At 42.3% G+C, this 18751-nt stretch overlaps 1 protein-coding gene across 3 annotated transcripts in view; it reads left to right on the plus strand.

Moving 5' to 3' along the window:
* The first annotated feature begins 6481 nt into the window (after window positions 1–6481).
* EXT2 (exostosin glycosyltransferase 2) overlaps window positions 6482–18751 on the plus strand; it is a 334688-nt gene continuing 322418 nt past the window's right edge. For 2 of the 3 annotated variants that reach the window (XR_007766582.1, XM_050898477.1), the window contains exons 1-5: window positions 6482–6511; window positions 8538–9097; window positions 9273–9362; window positions 14437–14553; window positions 18045–18240. Coding sequence is in view for 2 of the 3 variants with exons in the window: in XM_050898477.1 (XP_050754434.1) it covers window positions 8562–9097; window positions 9273–9362; window positions 14437–14553; window positions 18045–18240 (939 nt within the window). In the remaining variant the exon portion in view is untranslated. The remainder of the gene's footprint in view (window positions 6512–8537; window positions 9098–9272; window positions 9363–14436; window positions 14554–18044; window positions 18241–18751) is intronic. The other variant, XM_050898478.1, reaches the window with a different exon arrangement.

The raw sequence follows: 18751 nt of genomic DNA on the forward strand, positions 1-18751 counted from the left end.
ACAGCCAAAACACAAATGGACTTACTGGTTTGAGCCCTCTTATTTATGTATCACCAGGAGTGTCTGAGCAACAAAAATTTAGGGAGAAAGCTCTTTGAAATGAAGAACCAGGTAAGACTGTATAGGCATTAGTTGAAGTGGTATTTCAGGGGATTCCTGTAACAAACTCAACCCATTAATTACTCCTAATTGTCTTTTCTTTTGGTGTTCTAGTCACTCCTATGGTTGGAGTGTGTTAATATACAATAGTAACAATTAATATGTTTTTCACCCGTAGATGTTTACTGCTTAGAAAGCAGGCTTATTGTGCTGTCTCTGTGCAGAAGCAGCCAGTAAAGCACACCCCTCTGTAGGAAAAAGGGTGTAATACACTTTCAAAATCCTCACAACTAATATAATATGGCCCACAGTCACTTCCATCTGAGCTTGCTGTAACTCAGAGTAACAGGACAGACACACACGTTGTTGCATGGAATATTTTCCATGGTTTTTTCAGGTTTAACACCTGCCCGAGGAGCTCTCCACTGAGGAATGTTAGCTTGGTCACAGAAACTCAAAATACAACTGGAAATAAGGGTAGAGAGAAATGTGATGTTATGAGTCAGCTGTTGGAATAAGCAACATTTGTTTTGACATACAAACCCCATAAATTTTGAAAATGGCCTTTCCTGGTTGAAAAGAATTGGTAAACATTTAGAAAGTCCTGTGTGTATGTATATAGAAGTTAAATCGACTCTTATTTGCTGTAAGAATACCCTGACAGAAAGAACACAGGCTCTGCCTGTACAAATTGTTTGTTCCTTCTGCTACCTTCATGTTAGATGTTCTCTCTGCTCACTATTTCTCATCATTATTATTAATGGCCTTTTTTTTTGCTGTGTGGCAAATCTCTACAGAAAAAAAAATTTGATAGCGAAATGATTAAGGACTGTCCCCCCCCGCATGTCTGTCTTTTACCAGTTTGTCAAGCAATAGGCAAACAGAGCAGTACCTGAAATGATGAAGCCAGTCAGATCTATATTTTTAAAAATTGCTGCATTTCATCTAAAATAAGAAACGCCATCAAGATGAGTATAACACTGTGCCTTCATTGCTTGTGTCCATTGTAATTAAACAAGATGATAAAATCCACTTTGCATACAGTTTTTGTGTTCAGGTTATCATTCATTTGAGCACAGAGAGGATCCTAGATGGTTTCATGGTCCTTGCCATGTTCCAGTCTCTTTTTTCCCCCTTCTCTCTCTACTCCAGAGAAGTATTCAGCGTTTTTAGGTTAGAGGTGGGAATTTCCCGTACAGCACTGCTCTCAGTCATAGAAACTTCCCTAACATACATTTCAGGTCTACGCTTGATGTGTCCATGTTTGTGGGAGGGGAGAATCTGTGAATCTCCAAATTATTAACCTGTGTTACATGGCAGTTAAGAGAACAGCATAGGTGGGGCCCATTCTAGATAAATATTTATGAAGGATCATGCATGCTTAAGGAACGAATCTGCAAAGATGGTTTCTCCCTTACAGAAACTGAATAGATCCTAAGCAATATATCTGTAAGGGAAAATATTCACTAATAACTTAATAGTCTCTACCTTAACTGAAGAAGGACAGCTGCTCAAATTTACTGTATGATAGACTTTTTCCTAAATAAATGCTAATACCTTAATTGTTATCTTTCTCTGTTAGAATGCATCCAACAGAGCGTACAGCTGGGCTGACTGCTGTGTGCTCCCCCTGTCCCCGTAACCACCCAGTTTCTTAAAACCTGCCTTGGGGTCCAATTATCATTTATATTGACAATTTCTCTGCAGTCCTCCTCCAGTTACTTGGTTACAGAATTCCTCTGTCGCTCTCGTGCTGCTGGCATAGCAGTGATGTCATTTCGTCAGAGAGATGGTGGCACATAAGGGCTGGATAAAAAAACCTTCTCATGGAGGTTACATGAATCACACCCCCCGAAAATTTCTGCATCTAAAGTATCAGGCGTGCAAAAGGGTAAAGCTGCTTTTGCACTTTTAATTGCATATGCAGCTATTTTTGTAAGATTGGCTGACCTAACAGGGGATTGTTTTGGTTATTTCTGAAGCAATTCAGACTGCATCATGAAGAACAGGGCAAGGTAACCTACAAGGGTATATATACAAAAAGATGTGTATTCCATCTGAGAAAATCAGAGTGGCAAGATACACTCATTCCTCATTCCAATTAATGCTTTATTTATCACCGACTTACATAAAACACTGGCAACTGACTGATGACAAGATCCTAGATTATCTGCAGCTGACAAGTGTACTAAAGAGTCTGAGATAGTTATAAATACTCTACTTTTTGTCCTCAGTTTGCCAGGATTGGTTATTTTTAGCAAATAGCCAGTCGACCTTATCAAAATGAAGAATCAAAAATAGTCTGGAAAAACACTGCAAGGAAAGGCTATTTTTAGCGCTCTGTCTATTCCCTGCTGCTATCCAGCAAGTTCTGATGGCACAGCTCATGCACAAGCGCTTAGTTATTCTAGGCGAACGCTTGTCATGACCTGTTCTTTCCCTGAATACCTCACTGCAGAAAGCATTCAATTGATTAAAGATTAATGCATCTGCAAACCGTGACAGCTGAAAGCTTTAGGGAGGGGGGAACATACACTGACTGAGCGTTTTTATCTGCATGTTTCTGCCACATTATAGTTTCTTTGAAAGGAACACTTGCCTAACTGAATCTCCTCATGTCTCACATCCTTCAGTGGGAGCTATAGCAGCAGACCTCCAAAATATATTTACGTTTCTTTTTCCTGTCAATTCAGGAAGTCAGTAGAGGACATAGAGTTACAGACATCAGGCAGATCACTGTATTGACCAGCACCATCGGTCACAAATCAGCAGCACTGGAGGTGTACGATGGATTGGCTCAAGAGATGAAACCATGCAATTGCCTGCTAGATACAGTTTATTGATCAGACTAATTACAAACTCAACTGATATTTGACTGTAAGACATAAACCAAAATAGTGAACCAAGGCAATGACCTGGCTGTTACAATATCCTGCTTTCTCTTATACTAGAAACACTTTCATTTAGTCCAGTACCTTATATATTGGTAGTAGCCATTAACAAATTTTTCAGAAGAAAAAACTGAGCTATGATTTTTTAGTTATGCTATGCCATAGGTTGAAAATAAGGTGGAAAAGGTGTCCCAAGCCATTAGTTTTCCCCTTCATATTTGCCTTTTAAAATTATCTCCTTTTCTTATAAAGGTGTTGTTTGCAGAATGTGCTGCTTCCAGCACTGACTGCATAAGATGCACCATAATCTCACATGCAGCTGCTTTACGTGTGTGGAGACACAGTAGCAGAAGGCTCTCTAAGCGTTTCTTTCTCTTCTGTATACTGATCATCCCAGCAGAAAATACATGATGCTGTATGCGACAGCAGGCAAATGTATGGCGTGATGCTAAAGCCCTTAAAAACAAATTCCCAGATGACCCCCAAAGAGTCATATAAGGCAGGACATAAAAGGGCAAAGCAAAGAGAGGTGAAATACCTGATTTCTCTTGTGCATTTATAAAAATTGATAGCCTGTTATGCAGATGCTGATGAATATTTTTACAAGCTATAAATGGCAACGTGGAGTCTAAAAATAGACACTGTGCTGCAGACTTGTCTGGCTTAGCTACATCACTAGAATATAAACAGGCTCCCTGATGTGGTTTCAGGGAAATCTCTACCAAAACTGACTACATCCTCCATTTTTCTTGCTATTTTGAAATAAAATAGCTGATGCTGCTTGCATTTCTTTAATTCTAGCTGTTAATAAAATTGCACTGCTTTCCAAATTTTCCTACAGGGATGAAACGATCATCAAGCCTCCATGAATATTTCAGCTGCAATTGATTTGATGCACTTTCTTCTCCCTGGCAGAGCAGGGAGGCAGAGGAAGCGCCTGCGGGCACCACATGGGCTGGTGCAGGCTGCGTTCGGTGGCCCCCGGCCCCCCCGGCCGCACATGGACCGGCCAGTGTCCCTGTCACGCGAGGCGGCTGCGGACCCCCCTCCCCAGCTCAGTCACATCGAGGCACGGCTCATGCTGATGAGTCCCACAGCTGCAGAGATCCAGCGCTCATCGCAGCAGCCCCAGCACATGAATGGTGCCCCATCTGATTCACAAAATTGGACACGGTCCATTCACCTTCCAGAACGAGAGTTCCTGCCTCTGATTTATGAACGGGACAGCTCGCAGCAATTTCAAGCTGATGGGTTAAAACCAGAAACATTGTGTGCTCTAAGAAACACTAGTAACTTGCAGTAGGGAGGAGGAAAAAGCCAGTACCCGCACTCAGAAAGGATTCTTTAAGATCTGTGAGTCCTTTCTGTTGTTGGCTTTGAATGTCACGGACGGGATGAAGAAGGTAGCAGTGAGTCTGAGGAGAATGCTACATCACCTGCTATGCAACGTGTATGAGAAGAGGTTGAGAGAAAGAAGAGAAAGCACTGCAGTGACAGCATTTCTCCTTTGCTGGAGGAGTGGGAGTACTGAGCTGTCTCTGTGCGTGCATGTGGACGGCTTTGCAGAAAGCGGTTTTCCCAAGGGCAGGTGAAGTGAAAGAGAACTAACCCATTGCTGACAGTCAAGACTGCTTAAGGACACTATACTCAGTGTGTGTGTGCGTGTGTGAGAGAGAGAGACTCAGTTTAGAGGTTTAGAGCAGGGAGAGGTACAAACCTCCCATCCTTTCACAAACACACACTGTAGGATAGTACACCATGACCTCACCATTGTACGTAAGATACAAATATATAAAAATGGATACAAGAAAAATTGAAGAGGAGAATAATACATTTCAGGCCAGCAAAAGCTGACACTGTGAGATACATGTGGTAAGAGTCTTTTAAACAATCAAGGATTACAGAATAGGACCAGAGCTGGCCTGCCTTGTATCCCAGGCAGCAGAGAGCAGGTAGCAGACTGGAGATGCTTCTGGCCCAGAAATCAGGTGACTGAAGGGGTTGCAGCAGGAGAAGTTAGCATGGCAGCACGTCGCTGAGCTCTGGTAGCTCTACAGCTGTTGCAATGTTCCCTGGAGACCTGCAGCTTTACAAAACAGAGGACTTGTGCCTCAAACAGCCCATATCTGTCCTCAGATTGGCAGGAGAGGAGAGCCAGTAAACAGGTGAGAACTCTTTACAGGCGGGAGATGTAAAGTCATCCTTGTTTCCACCTCAGTGGCACTGAACATAGTCAGGGTCTGCTGGTATCAGCCCAGAGAGCAGAGAAAGGTAAAGAACATGGGTGCCACATGCAAGGACACTACACTGCTACTACTATATCATCTCCACTGCACTGTTGCAGCGTGTGTGGTTTAGCTGCAGCATCTTACCTACTTATATTTTTTTTGCAAAGGGTCAGTTTGCCTACAGACCAAGTCAGCTCCCATTTTTGGGAATGAAACCAGTGTCTGTGATTCCCGCACAGCTGGAGTTTCGTGCAACAAATTTGTCCTGCTCTGTCTTCTGTCAGGAGAGGGGTTGGTTCAAGTTACTCTTGAGAAGGGTTTGGGAAAGGTGTGGGTTTGGGTTTTTTTCTCACTTAAGCAGTGTGATCCAGCAGGCTGGAAATTGACACAGGACCCAAAAGTTCTCGGTCAATGAGAAAGCCCAAAATGGTTTTGGAAAGGCACACAGAACTGGAAGAAAGTGAGCCAGGAATACAAATGTATGGAAGAGCAGGGTGGTGGTGGCTCATTGGTACAAATTTTGTACACCTAGACAAACACTAACATTGTCCCAGTACCCTTTCTCACTGGAGAAGCGTCCCTTCAGCGGGGAGAGGCCTTCCCAAATCCTGCAGCCAGGCTTCAGTCACCAAGGCGGGGCTAAATCCGGCGCAGTGTTGGAAGGAAAGTCACCAACAGTTGAGAAAACTCCCGAAAATGTAAAGCAGGCTTCGGAGGGGAGCCAGGGCGAGGAGCCTGCATGGTGTGGCGGGGTTGTACACGGGTGTAGAGGCCATGGCTGACGAGGCAGGAACGTGAGATAGGGGAGGAGGAGAGGGCACGGCCTTCGCCTGGAAATGCCTGCAGTTTGAAAATACTGGTCTTCTTCCCCTAAAAAAGGGCTGAAGTCACAGGTAAATTCAAAAGCGTGTTAAACTCCTGTACCTGGCGGGTGTTGGCAGGGCCTCGGCGGCTGCGCAGCACGGCGGCCTCGGCCCGGCCCGGACCCGCGCTGCAGCCGGCACCGGAGCCTCCCCGGGCCGTGACCTCCCGCTGCAGCTGCGCCCTCCCGCCGCGCGGGGGCGCCCTTCGCGGTGGCGCGGCCGGACCGCGACGCTCTTCGGCCGCGGCTGGGTGGCGACGCCGGCGGGCCGCGCGCGTGCGCGCGCCGCCCCTGCCAGGCCGGGAGGCGGCGGCAGCGGGGTCCGGCGACGGCAGCGGGGACCGGCGGCGGCTGCCGGGCCAGCCCCGCTCCGTGGGGCCGCCAGCGAGCTGGCGGCGCGGGCGGTGGGGCCCGAGCGACTGCGGGCGGAGGTGAGTCTGGGCGGCAGGCGGCGGGAGGCGCGGCCCGCCCTTGCCTGGCGCCGTGTGGGGAGGCCGGGCCGGGCCGGGCTGTCGCGGGCGTTGCCGGCGGTCCCGGCCGTGCCGCCGCTCCAGCGGGTCGTGTCTCCTGCCCTTTGCCCGCGGCGGTTCCGTCCGCTGGGCTGCGGCGGGTGGGCAAGGAAAGCAGGAGCTGGGGGATCCGGGGAGCCGCGGCGGGGCGGAGGGCCTGGCTCCTGCCGGTTGTGTTCCGGGCAGCGCGGCACCCGGGTCAGCCTGGGCCGTCCCGAGGCTGTGGCGTCCCTCGAAAGGCGGCTGTTGCCGCGTCTGTTACATCCGTAATTTTTTTTGCCACCTCTTTGGCTGCTGTGTCTTATTCCTTTTACTTCTAATACTCCAAATGCTAGTAGATCTTGTCTTGTGCCTGCAGGTTGCCCAAGTGGATTGCGTGCTGTGTAAAAGTGATTAAACGATTCCACGGATGGAGAGTTGCATTTCATTGAGGTTTTTTCCCCCCAGGCTTAAGTCTAGACAGCTTTGCTGGGTGACTCAAATGCTTGCTGCAAATGTATAATCTTTGTCATAATGCAAGTGGTTCTGGCGCTATATCAGGAAGGAGGAATAACATGGTTAACAGTCAGAAGCGTATGGAAAGTTTCTAGTTATAAAACTAATAGTAATGTCATGTTCTGGCATCTGTCCTGATAGCAGCATCATGCATGTATTGTCTTGTACAGTAGGCTTTAAAAGCTGTCTCCAGAATCAGAATGTGAATGTAAATTGATGAGAGCAACTGTTAAAAATGGAATATTTATTAGCGTCTGAGATTATTTTTGTGCTGCTGTGTGCAAGTGCAGTCACTTCATGTGTTAGCCACCCCGTCCTAACAGCATTTTGTTAAGAACTGCCAAATAAACATAACACAATTTGTTATAAAGACCATTTAATGCCTTATTGATACTGCTTTTATTAATATTTGTTGTCTACTGTAAAGTTGACTGTCAGACTTTCTTTCTTGCTCACAAAGCAAGAAAACATCCTATTTGTCCAAAAGGAAAACACATAATTATACCATCCACATTCTTCTGCAGGAAAAACATGCTTACTACATTTAAAAAGCTCCCACTATGGAGAGTTCAGGTTGGATTTATTTATCGTGGAAGCTTTAGTTGAAAACCTAAACAGTTTTTTGCATGCAACAAGTAGCTGATTCTTCAATCTGTAGTTAATATAAATTGCCTTTTGTTGGAACCACAATTCTGTGTGTAAAAACTTGTAAAAAACATCAAAGATGACAGTAGTTGTGTGACTCTGTGATACTTTATATTACATCATGTTTTTCACTACAAGAGTTATTCAGACTACAGTGAATTATTACTTAAATGCTTTTCTCAACGTGACTGCAGTGGCAGCTCATAGAACACTTTTTTGCCGAAGATGAGAAATTAATTCCTTTTTCTTGCCAGAAGTAGTTTAACGTCATTCTAGTCAGATATGGTGGGGCTCCTGTAAAATTCAGTTTGAAAGCACCTTTACATTAGAAGCAGTATCATGATCCTAAGTTCTGTGTGATGCCCCATTGTGAGCCCTTTGTGGGGTATCCAGGTTGTTTCTCTTCACTTGTAGATGAGTGTTTTATTTTTTTTTAGTATTCACTATGAATACACTTAGACGTAGATGGAGTGGCACCTATGAGGACTCACTTCTGTAGTGTCTGAGATTTCTTCCTCCCCTTGCTGCCCAAGCCATGTCCTTTTCTGGCTTGTGCTTGTTAAATGGCCAACATCATTCCATTACAACCAGGCCCAGCAGATCAGTTTCATGTTGTCTTTGCTTAGTGGCAGTCCCTGTTGGCATCTTATGTTCTGGTGGGACATGTGAACATCTGAAGAAATTTTACTGTAATCTGCCGAGGCAAAGAGCCTGTCTTGAAAGGGTTAACTGGATGTTTCTCTGCGTTGTGATAACTATGTATCTCTTCCAGAGTTCATCCTAAAACCTCTCTCTTTCTGTTTTGTAGAGACAAGAGATAATTGATTCCATTATGTGTGCGTCGGCCAAATATAACACCCGGGGTCCAGCCCTCATCCCAAGGATGAAAACCAAGCATCGCATCTACTACATCACTCTCTTTTCCATAGTTCTTCTTGGCCTAATTGCCACAGGAATGTTCCAGTTCTGGCCTCACTCCATTGAGTCAACCAGTGACTGGACCATTGAAAAACGCAGTGTCCATGATGTGCCTGTGGTCAAGCTTCCTGCTGATAGCCCCATTCCTGAGCGGGGAGACCTCAGCTGCAGGATGCACACCTGCTTCGATGTCTATCGATGTGGCTTCAATCCCAAAAACAAAATCAAGGTATACATCTACTCACTGAAAAAGTATGTGGATGAATATGGGACATCGGTGAGCAACACCATTTCCAGGGAATACAATGAGCTGCTAACTGCAATCTCTGACAGTGAATTCTACACTGACGATGTCAACCGGGCCTGCCTTTTTGTGCCATCCATAGATGTCCTCAACCAGAACGCGCTCCGTATCAAAGAGACAGCTCAGGCTTTGGCACAGTTATCCAGGTACTTACTGAAACTTCAGTGTGTGAATTTAAAGAACACAAAGTGGAAAAAACTAAGGTTAATGCAGGAGGGGAGGATGCAGTGAGTCAATGCCAGAGCTAGACTTTGACAGAACTTATCATCCTTATGTAGAGAACACCTTTCTAATTGTTGTCTGTTTCTTCTTCTGCCTTAGGTGGGATCGAGGCACGAATCACTTGCTCTTCAATATGCTGCCTGGAGGGCCACCAGATTATAACACTGCCCTAGATGTTCCTAGAGATAGGTATGCATTTTGCTGTGTTTGCACAGAGGCACAGATCTGGGTTTAAATGCCATTGAAGAAGCAACAAGCTCAGAAGTGCAGCTGATAGCAAAGGACGTGCTCCTTAACCTTTACAAAGCTGGAATATGACTTCCTCTCTTCTCAAAAAAGGGAAGTAGAGGAGTCCCTGTCTTGTGTAGGACAAGTGTTTGCTGCTGAAATCTGACAGTTTAGCCCCGTCCTTAATTTTATACAGGATGTGGCTGACAGCTCTTAACTGTTAGACTTGCTGTAAGGATGGAGAATCTTGAGGTTAGACCTGTATCTTGTGTGTTACTGAACCTGAACGCTTTACAGAACGTCCCGTTTGATGCAAATTAGAAGTTCAAAGATGATGGTAGCTGCAACTTTCTCATAGAAGTCAGGTGCTTCAAGGGCATTTTAAAGCAGCTGCTGTACTTGACAAAACTATGGTGAATTAGTTTTTGTTATCTTAACATTTACACTGTATTAGTAATTGGACAAATGCTCTTAGTTATTCTCTGGCAAGTGTGTTTTGAAAAAATTTGCCAGAAGCTTAAAAGGCGAGAATCCTGAGCTCAATTTTCACTTGCAGAATAGTTTACTTTTGGAAGAGGAAAGGAAGTTGTAAGGCAAAGAAAATTGGAATAAGACAAACTTACTTAGCTTGGATACTGTTACTGAATATGTTTCTACTAGATTAGCCTCTGTGTGCTTAGTTCTGCTGAGTTAGGTCCCGTGTAACCAGTCCCTCTCTTGAAGGACAAGGTTAACTTTCTTCTGCCAAATATCAACAAAATCTTGCCTGAGATACGGTATCTTTTCTAAGATGATTGTGTATGGAGTATATCTTGATTTCTTTGCACCAAAGATGATTTAAAACATCCTTAAGTGCGAGAACAGAACATGTTCTTTCTGGACATGTTCAAAGAGTAAGTTTACTCATTGTAATTGCATCACTGACTGTGAAGTAAGGCTTTAGTTTTTTTACTTCTCTGTATGAAATGTGTTATATGCATGTGGGTTAGCCTGAAGAGGGCAGTCAAGCATCATTCTTACATAACCAAACCTGTTAATCTGTTAGTAAATCCTTGTATTTGTTATCTTAAAATTTATACTTTTTAAGGGGAATTTTCATTTGACAATGCTCTGTTTAATGGAATGGACTGCTCTGGGACTGTGTGTTTGTGGATGCATGTGTCTATGGAAGAAGTAGATTTATTAATTGAATACAGTAGATTTCTTACACTGCACGACTTTTTTTTTTTTTTTTTTTACTTTTTTGTGTCAAAAGTCCATTTATATTTGGCCTTATGTGTCTTGGCTTAGTATGCAGGAAATGTATTATTTTGGTAGGTGTTTGTTCTAAGTGTTTGTCGTGCTAACATGGAAAGCCAAGTAATCTGAATTAAAAAATTAAATCTTTTTTGGCATACAGCTGTTGTCGTAGCTTGCCAAACTGACTCATCCTGCAGCTGTACGATGACTAGCCATAATACATAGGAGAGGCAATAACAGTGCTTGGGATGGAGAAAAGGTGGAAACTCCTTTTTGTAGGCAGCCAACAGTTAGACTTATTCAGTGTAGTACAGAACCTGGACTACAGGTCACAGGTGTGAAGACAAGGGATCTGTGAAAAAGTCAGTAGTGTGGACCGAGTCCTGGAAGGGCATGAGTGGTGCAGTACAAGGTTTCAGTATGATTTTGGTCACCTCTGGAGATCTTAGTTCATGTCTAACAGAACAAGCGACGTGGATGTGTTTTCTTAATTTGAGAATGTCTGCATGTGCTGCAGAATGGGTAGTTAACAAAGTGTGAAGGGCAGTTGTTTGTAGCATCACAGGGTGAGAGGCTGCAGGCCAAAATAAAGGTACGTTGGCAGAGTTCAGTTGGTTTTGCATGACTGTTCTGAACTGTACCAGTACAACTCCAGAAAGACTGGATTTGTGGGATTTTGTGGATGGTTTGTGAAGTACACAGGTAACATTTGTGAAGTTTGCACAGGGAATGTGGCCTGCCTTCTCTATTCGGCACATATCAGAGATCATACATAGTTGAATGGTAGTGGATCATAAGGTTTGATAGAGTTGTGTTCTGTTGATTTGCTGCAGAATATTAATCCAGGTAAAATAAGACCTTATACACAAGGGGAAGTTCAGTTATATGGTATTTTTACATCTGGAAAAGTCTTTAGCTGAGTTACCTCACTAAGGGGTTGTTTGTTTATTAAATCTTTAAATCCAATTTCCAAAGAAGTGTAAAAGCGCTTTATTCCATAATTTCAAAGATGGAAGTCTGCCTTGTGGGCGTGGAGGCTACGTTGCTGGTATTAGCTGCCATAATATATGTAATCTCCTGCCATAAAACTTAAAAAATAAGCTCTTTATTATTTGTTAATAAGAGCTATTGAATTTGGTACAATAACGAGGATGAAAGGATTTCTTTTGCAAAGTTGCTCTGTAGCTGTAGAATTGAACATACGAACTAAGCTACTTTTTCGTTGTGTTTCAGTTGATGAATTGGGTTTCAGTGACTTGTGAAATTTGGCAGAAAGCTGATGATGATGGCAGCTGAGCAGAAACACTTAGAGTACAGACCAGCTGGGGCACTTCCTGGAGAGAAAGAAGGATCAATATCTGAAAAGTGGTGAAAAGTTGCTCAGGAACAGGCTTGTTCCTCACTGATCAGTGCAATTTAAAGATTACTTGTCTTGAGTACATTAGGAGTTAATATCTCTACTCCCTTACGGCACCATACGATGAAAATCTGAGTGGAGTTATTTAACTGGTGTTGGTTCCCTGTGGGTTTATTTAGGTAAAAGTCGGCATGACACACACCTGCTTTCTCAAGGCTGATGAGGTGCTGTCATGTTTTCACCGGATCCAATTAAAACAATCTGGTTGTAGTTTCCCAATTAGGGGGGGTTAAAAAAAGAGGAGGGGGATATGAAGTGCAAGAACAGCAACACCCAAGCCAATTTTTTTTCTCCCTGCTTGTAACTGAGTTAATATGGATAAGACACGGAACATGCAGCTTCAAGGGTGAGACCTAGTCATAGCAGCATTGTACGTGTCACCAAAGAGGGGGCATTGGAAAGGAGTCCAAAATAATCACTTGATTTGGAACATAAATTCTCACTCAGCACGTACTTGATTTGTCATCCTGTTCTCGACTTGATTTCTGCTCCTGCCATAGTTTGTGTTCTGAGTGAACAGTAATAAAGGGCAAGTTGTTTTGATTTTGTAATTGTCATCAAGCTGAAATGCATCTCTAATCCAGATCCTCTAATCCAGAGCCTGGGATTTTCAAAGAGCTTCTTAAATGATGCTTAGGGCTGCTTGCTTGACTACTTGGATGAAGTGACATTTATGGCAAAGTGTGATTGTGGTGTTTGAACACTGAGCAACTGTGCTGCAGGTCAGAGCAGGAAGTGAAGTGCCCTGTGGGATATCTGCAGAGCAGGCAGAACATACTGGTGTTTGTCCAGGGTGTCATGTTCTGATGGGAAAAAAAGGTAGGTCTTGGATGATAATTAGGTATAATGATAATCTGTTGTATAACAGCAGTGGAAAAACTGCTTCTCCAAACACTATACTAAGGATTTCATTCAGTGATATCTGAAAACAAGAGTATCAGATAATTGGTTGTCAGTGCCTCTTCCAGTCTCACCTTGACTTTTTGTTCTGATATGTCTGTTCTGATTACTGATGAGACATGTGCCTGCTCCAATCTGAACTGTGACAGTACGCAAGCTTGTGATAATAAGGCTTTTAGCTGTAATCATAGCTACTACAACGGGTACAGCTCCTCAAGATCCTTTATGTAGTGCCTCGTGTAGTGGTGTATTTGTGTTCTGCTTCTTTCCACAGAGAAGGAGAGAAACTGGAATTGGAGAAATATTTTTCTCCAAACTACTTTGTATGGTACCTTAAGCAGACCCAGTATCCCTGGGGCAATTTAAAGTGTAGCACACCCTGCTGTTTGATGATGAAGGACTGAAAGTTTGATCAGCTGTTTGAGAAGTCTCACTAAAGAAGCTGAATCTGAGCTTCTTTTGGAAATAGGATGATATGTTCATGGTGCCACCTGGTCACTGGAGGTGAAATGCCAACTGAAAAGCTGATGTCCTCTACTAGCATATTCTGAAGAAGCCTGATTTGGAATAGGAGATAGTAACAAGCCCATTTTTTCTGGGACTGTGAATGATGCATTGCTTTCTTCTGTACACGTTGTTCTCTTCTGTTTTTTCAAGCTCTTCTGTGTGGCAAAAGGTTGTACCATCTAGGAAAAGCCACAGACAATCAGCATCATCCTGTTGGGAGGTTGAATTACATCTTAATTTGTCAAACCTTGATGATTCCCATGCTCTCTAGCACATAGTGTCCCAAGCAGCCTCTACTGTTCGAAGTTAATTTCAGCACATACAGAGTTCTTGTTGTCATGTTTTCTGTTTATAGCATTTTTTGTGTAACATAAATATGAAATAAATTTCACTAGTTTGTATGATCACTTTAAAAATACAATTGCAAATAACTCCATTTTATTTTCCAGCCTGAGAAGTCCAGCGTCACTGTAAGCTGCCAAAATACTATGTTATTGTACCTGGACTTGTATCTGAAATATGGCTTGTCTCTAACACTTTGAGAGCTGTGCTATACCCTATTTTAGTGCAGGCATCGAGGAATATGTTAACCACTATAAATAATTAAGAATGTATTTCTTTAAATTAAAATTGACTTAGGACATGTAAGCTTGCAAAAATGCAAAATTATCATAATGACTGCAGTAGATTAAATTTCCCTATATTAATGCAAAAATGATCCATTTCTCAGTGATCATACGCAATCGTAAGCATTCCATTGATAACTAGATCCAATCTGGCAGTAAGCTCAGTTCGTGGAAACTAAAGTGAACCAAAAAACTGCAGGAAAAATGCCACTGACAAAAGCCGAGAGAAAGACTTAGCTCAGAGCACGCATCTTCTTGATGTTCTGGTAATGACGACGAGTAAATCACACTCTGAGTTTGAAAGGTATACATACTCTGTTTAAAGTTGCTTTCTTGTATTTTTTAGAGCTCTGCTGGCTGGTGGAGGCTTCTCCACATGGACTTACCGGCAAGGCTACGATGTCAGTATTCCTGTTTACAGCCCGTTGTCGGGGGAAGTGGATCTGCCAGAAAGAGGACCGGGGTAAAGCAATTCCCATTAATTGGGCAAAGTATATTCAATATCATGTTTAATATTGATGCTGATAAAATATAAATATAGCTACTAACTTGTTGGTGGGCTTGGGCAATTTTGTAAGAGTTGCTTTTAATAGCTCTTGCTATTAAAAAAGTAAGATGGTTCCAATGCTAATGGCCTTGGCTCATCTGCCAATGTGTGGTTTAGCTGTGAACTGAGGATTTGTTTGGAGTGATTCTGTTTTTCCCACTCCAGAAACTGAACTGTGAAATATGACAGCATGACAGTGTTTCTAGTAGAATTAGATTCAATATTTCCAGTGAGCTGACAAGATATTTTGGGTGTAAATAGAAGTCGTTAATATGTTTGGTTTCTTTAAAGTGTAAGTAAAGCAGGGCAGTAATTCAAAGCAATATAGATTCCCTAATAAATGATAGCTTCAGACAATTTATTTTAGGATACTTAAAAGCAAAGTAATGGCAAAAGGTCACTAGTGCAATGATAAAAGAAGTGTGCTATATCTCCATTGTGACTTTACAGAGATAGAAGGGATCATGGGAATCAACACAAGTGCCTCAGGTAGTATCAGCCAGTGCAAACTTTGAATGAGTAACAGGAGAATAGGAGTGAGGATATGATCTTTACCTCTGTATGTCTTACAGATACATTCTTTGTAAATCACTTTAGATGTTTTTGTGGTTCTGAAGTCCTTTCAAAATGACATTGAGAGTTTGGAACAGGAGAAGCCTGTAAATACAGCTCTGAAGGAAAGAAGTTCTTGCAGAATGAATCTTAAGGAGGTTAGTGTGATTAGCTCATGAAAAAGAAGAATGAGAGACGATTTAATTATGGGAATAGTTACATCCAGAGCTTAGAATACTGATTTTATTTTTTTCTTTTTTAAAGTAATGGAGTAAGACATAAACACAAACAACCCCGCCGACCTTGTAGTTGGAAGTAAAGCAAGACAAGTGGGAAATGAAGCACTAAGTTTAACAGGGGAAGTAATTAGCCATTAAAATGAGCTACCCTGGAAAGTGGTGGTTTCTCTAATCCATTCATGTCTTCAGAACAAGAGTATGTAGAAGTCTGGAAGACAAGTTCTATTGATTATGGAAGACTGCTCTTTTAATATTTCATAAGCCTCTTAATTACACAGCTGAAAACATTTCGCTGTAGCAAGGTCTTACCTCTGTTTTGGTTTAAAAGATGGGCAGACTGAGGCAACGGGGGTAGGTGACGTGTCCGCTGATTGTGAAGATGAAGTTTAGAAATGCAGAAACTTTAGGTCCTTTTTTCTGACAGCATCCTGTAGAGAATATGAATTATGGAAGTTGAAAACTGTGATTGAAAGGGTGCTGCCACTATCAGACACAAAAAGTTATTGTACTTCGGCTTCAGTTGTCTTCTCCTCTGGTAAGGGCAATGCTCTTGCTGTTTCTCTGGGCTGCTCCAGGTAAGATACCGCAGTCAATTACAGGACAAACTTGTGCAGCAGTGGTTTGCTTTGCTCACACCCTTTATGTTCCTGCTTGTGATGCTCCTGGACCAGGCCAGTGTAGGGGCACCTGGTTGCATCCCAATTGATTCTTCATAGATGTCAAGTATTACTACAGTCTGACACAGAGTGAAAGCACGCTTTGTATTTCTGTCTGGAAAGCATGAACGTGATGATAGGCTTCGTCATGTATAGAACCAATTGTAAAGAGAGATGCAGTCATATTGTTCACATCCATGTAGTCAACTAAATGCTGTGGCTGGTTTTAGGTCGGATAAGAGAAGCTGTTATGTGGGAGCTGATGCAATGCATGAGTCTGTGTTCAGTGAAGGTGTTGGAGCGTCCATGTTCTCAAAGTTGGGCTTTTTTTGTGAGGAACAAACTGTAGTCTCCGGAGTACCATCTAGTGGCCAGTTAGCATTACTAATTGAAACGTGTTCACAAGTTTGATTGCACTATGCAGGAGGAGTGTGACAAGGGAATGATGCTCAGAATTCAGGCTTGCTTGGGATATATTATTACATTCCACTACACTAGTGTGTTATTTCCTGGGAGCTGGGACGTACTTTCTTTTGTAGCAAGATTTGATAGCTAGATTTTGAGTGTCATAGGATGATGACAGTTTCAAGGCAAAAATTGGTTTTAAACATATACACAAACAAACCTGCATAATTTTTAGCTGGTTATAGGCATTTATTATCACTCATCTGCAGCAGTATTTCCTTTTTTTAAGGCAAATCCTTTTTTATTCCTTTTACAGAGCTGAACTGAGGGGTTTTGATTTACTCTCCTTTTTAAATCCCCCTCTGCTGGAAATATATATTCTGTAGAGCTGCTGGTAGCAAGTTGGTAGCAGCTGGAGGCTTGGGAAAAAGAAAGTTTAAAAAAAATTTTATGCAAGTCTCATCTGTTAATTGGAACAACTGAAGTGACCAGCATGAAAATGAGTAGAAGAGGTGAGAAGAGCAGCAGGAGAGGTCTGACTTTATAAAGTGTGTGTTTGTATGTGTTTTCAGAGCTGTAAATTAAAGATAGCATCACATGGAGTAGAACTGGAATCCTAAGTGCAGGCCTCGTGTTTCCTGTGTTCTTTTGGCAGCGTGAGGGCAGGCACTCGCTGTGTGTTCCTTTCAATGGGGAGCGGTGGAGCAGTCTGACCTAGCTGAACCATTTAAAAAGAAACCAAAGTAGATGAGAATGAGTATAACAATTATATGACATGCTATTTTCCAACATTAACATGACTTCTTAAAGCAGTGAGCACCTAATTTGAGACTGTATTCCTGTGTGTTTTACCTCCAATGTTAATTAGTGTCTTGAAACACTTCAGTATTAAGGCACATTTTAAATATTCATGTTTTTGGAACATGGTAGGAGTTGAGAGTGAATGGGATAATGGGCCTTCAACTTTGTCCTGGAAATGTTGCCTTTATGTTGCCCAAAAGGGACAGAACTGAATCATAGCTAATGAGATGAACTTGTCCTGTTGCTGCTGTCACCATATCAAGACTAAATAAGCACAGGGTAGCTGAGTTGTCAGTTCAGCATCTTTTTTCAATTAAAATTGATGAGAAAATATATGGGAGGAGAAACTAGTAGCAGCATTCAGTGTCCTATCTACTTTGTTGTAGTACACAAACACCAAACAAAAGAACAAACAATCCTGGCATCAGTAGCAAGCTGTTTTAATATGTAGCTAAATAATGTTTATCTTAGTTTATAATAGAGGTTATAATGCAAGTGCCTGTTCTAATGTAATAAGCACTCTTTCCAAGTACCAATTTATTCAAAGTTGTAAATAATGCTGAGCCACTTACTATCCAAGATTTAATTATATTGCATCATTACTGTTTCCAGCCTTGTCTGAAATATGGTCTTGGCAGTGTGTCCACATGTAGTTAATCTTGCTCTGCTTTTCCAGAATGGAAGGAAATGTGTTCTAGAGCATCTTGGAAGTAAACTCACAGTGCTGTCAGGTAACCTTGCTGTGGTTTTTCAGTCCTCGCAGGTATTTCATTCTGTCATCTCAAATGGCTCTGCACCCAGAATACCGGTCTGAGCTGGAAGCTCTTCAAGCTGAGAATGGGGAATCAGTGTTGATCCTAGACAAATGTACAAATCTGTCAGATGGGATCCCTGCTATTCGCAAACGCTGTCACAAGAATCAAGTCTTTGATTATCCTCAAGTGCTTCAGGTAAGGCTGTCTCTCCTGCAAACTTCTCTTCCCCTTGGTGACTCTCTTAGCTGTGGAGCTGTTCCTGTTTAGCACTAGTAGGATACTTCCTTGTATTTAGTTAACTTGCTGGCTGTATTTTGAAACTGCATAATTCATTATGGTAGCTTGGATGTTATATCCTAACTTTATTCTTATTTTTAAGAGGGCCAAGAACTATGTACTCAAATTGATATGCAGACTACGCTGCAATTTGAAAACACTGCTTATGTATAACAACTTCATGAGATTGGTCATGGTGGTCTTCTACTAACATATGACAATGTCACTTAAACTTAAAAAATGATACGAAGATACTGCCAAATCCAGCGGCAATGGGAGGACAAACTTTTGGAGGCCAAACAAAATTGCTCACTTTAAAATTGGGGAAGAACATTGGAATCTACACCCTCCAGAATAACTGGCAAAAAGACCTTCAGCAGGCATGAATTTGGAATTTCTCATATATGACCGTCCAGGCCTTGCTAGATGA

Source organism: Gymnogyps californianus, chromosome 5, assembly GCF_018139145.2.
Source record: "Gymnogyps californianus isolate 813 chromosome 5, ASM1813914v2, whole genome shotgun sequence".
NCBI lineage: Eukaryota > Metazoa > Chordata > Aves > Accipitriformes > Cathartidae > Gymnogyps > Gymnogyps californianus.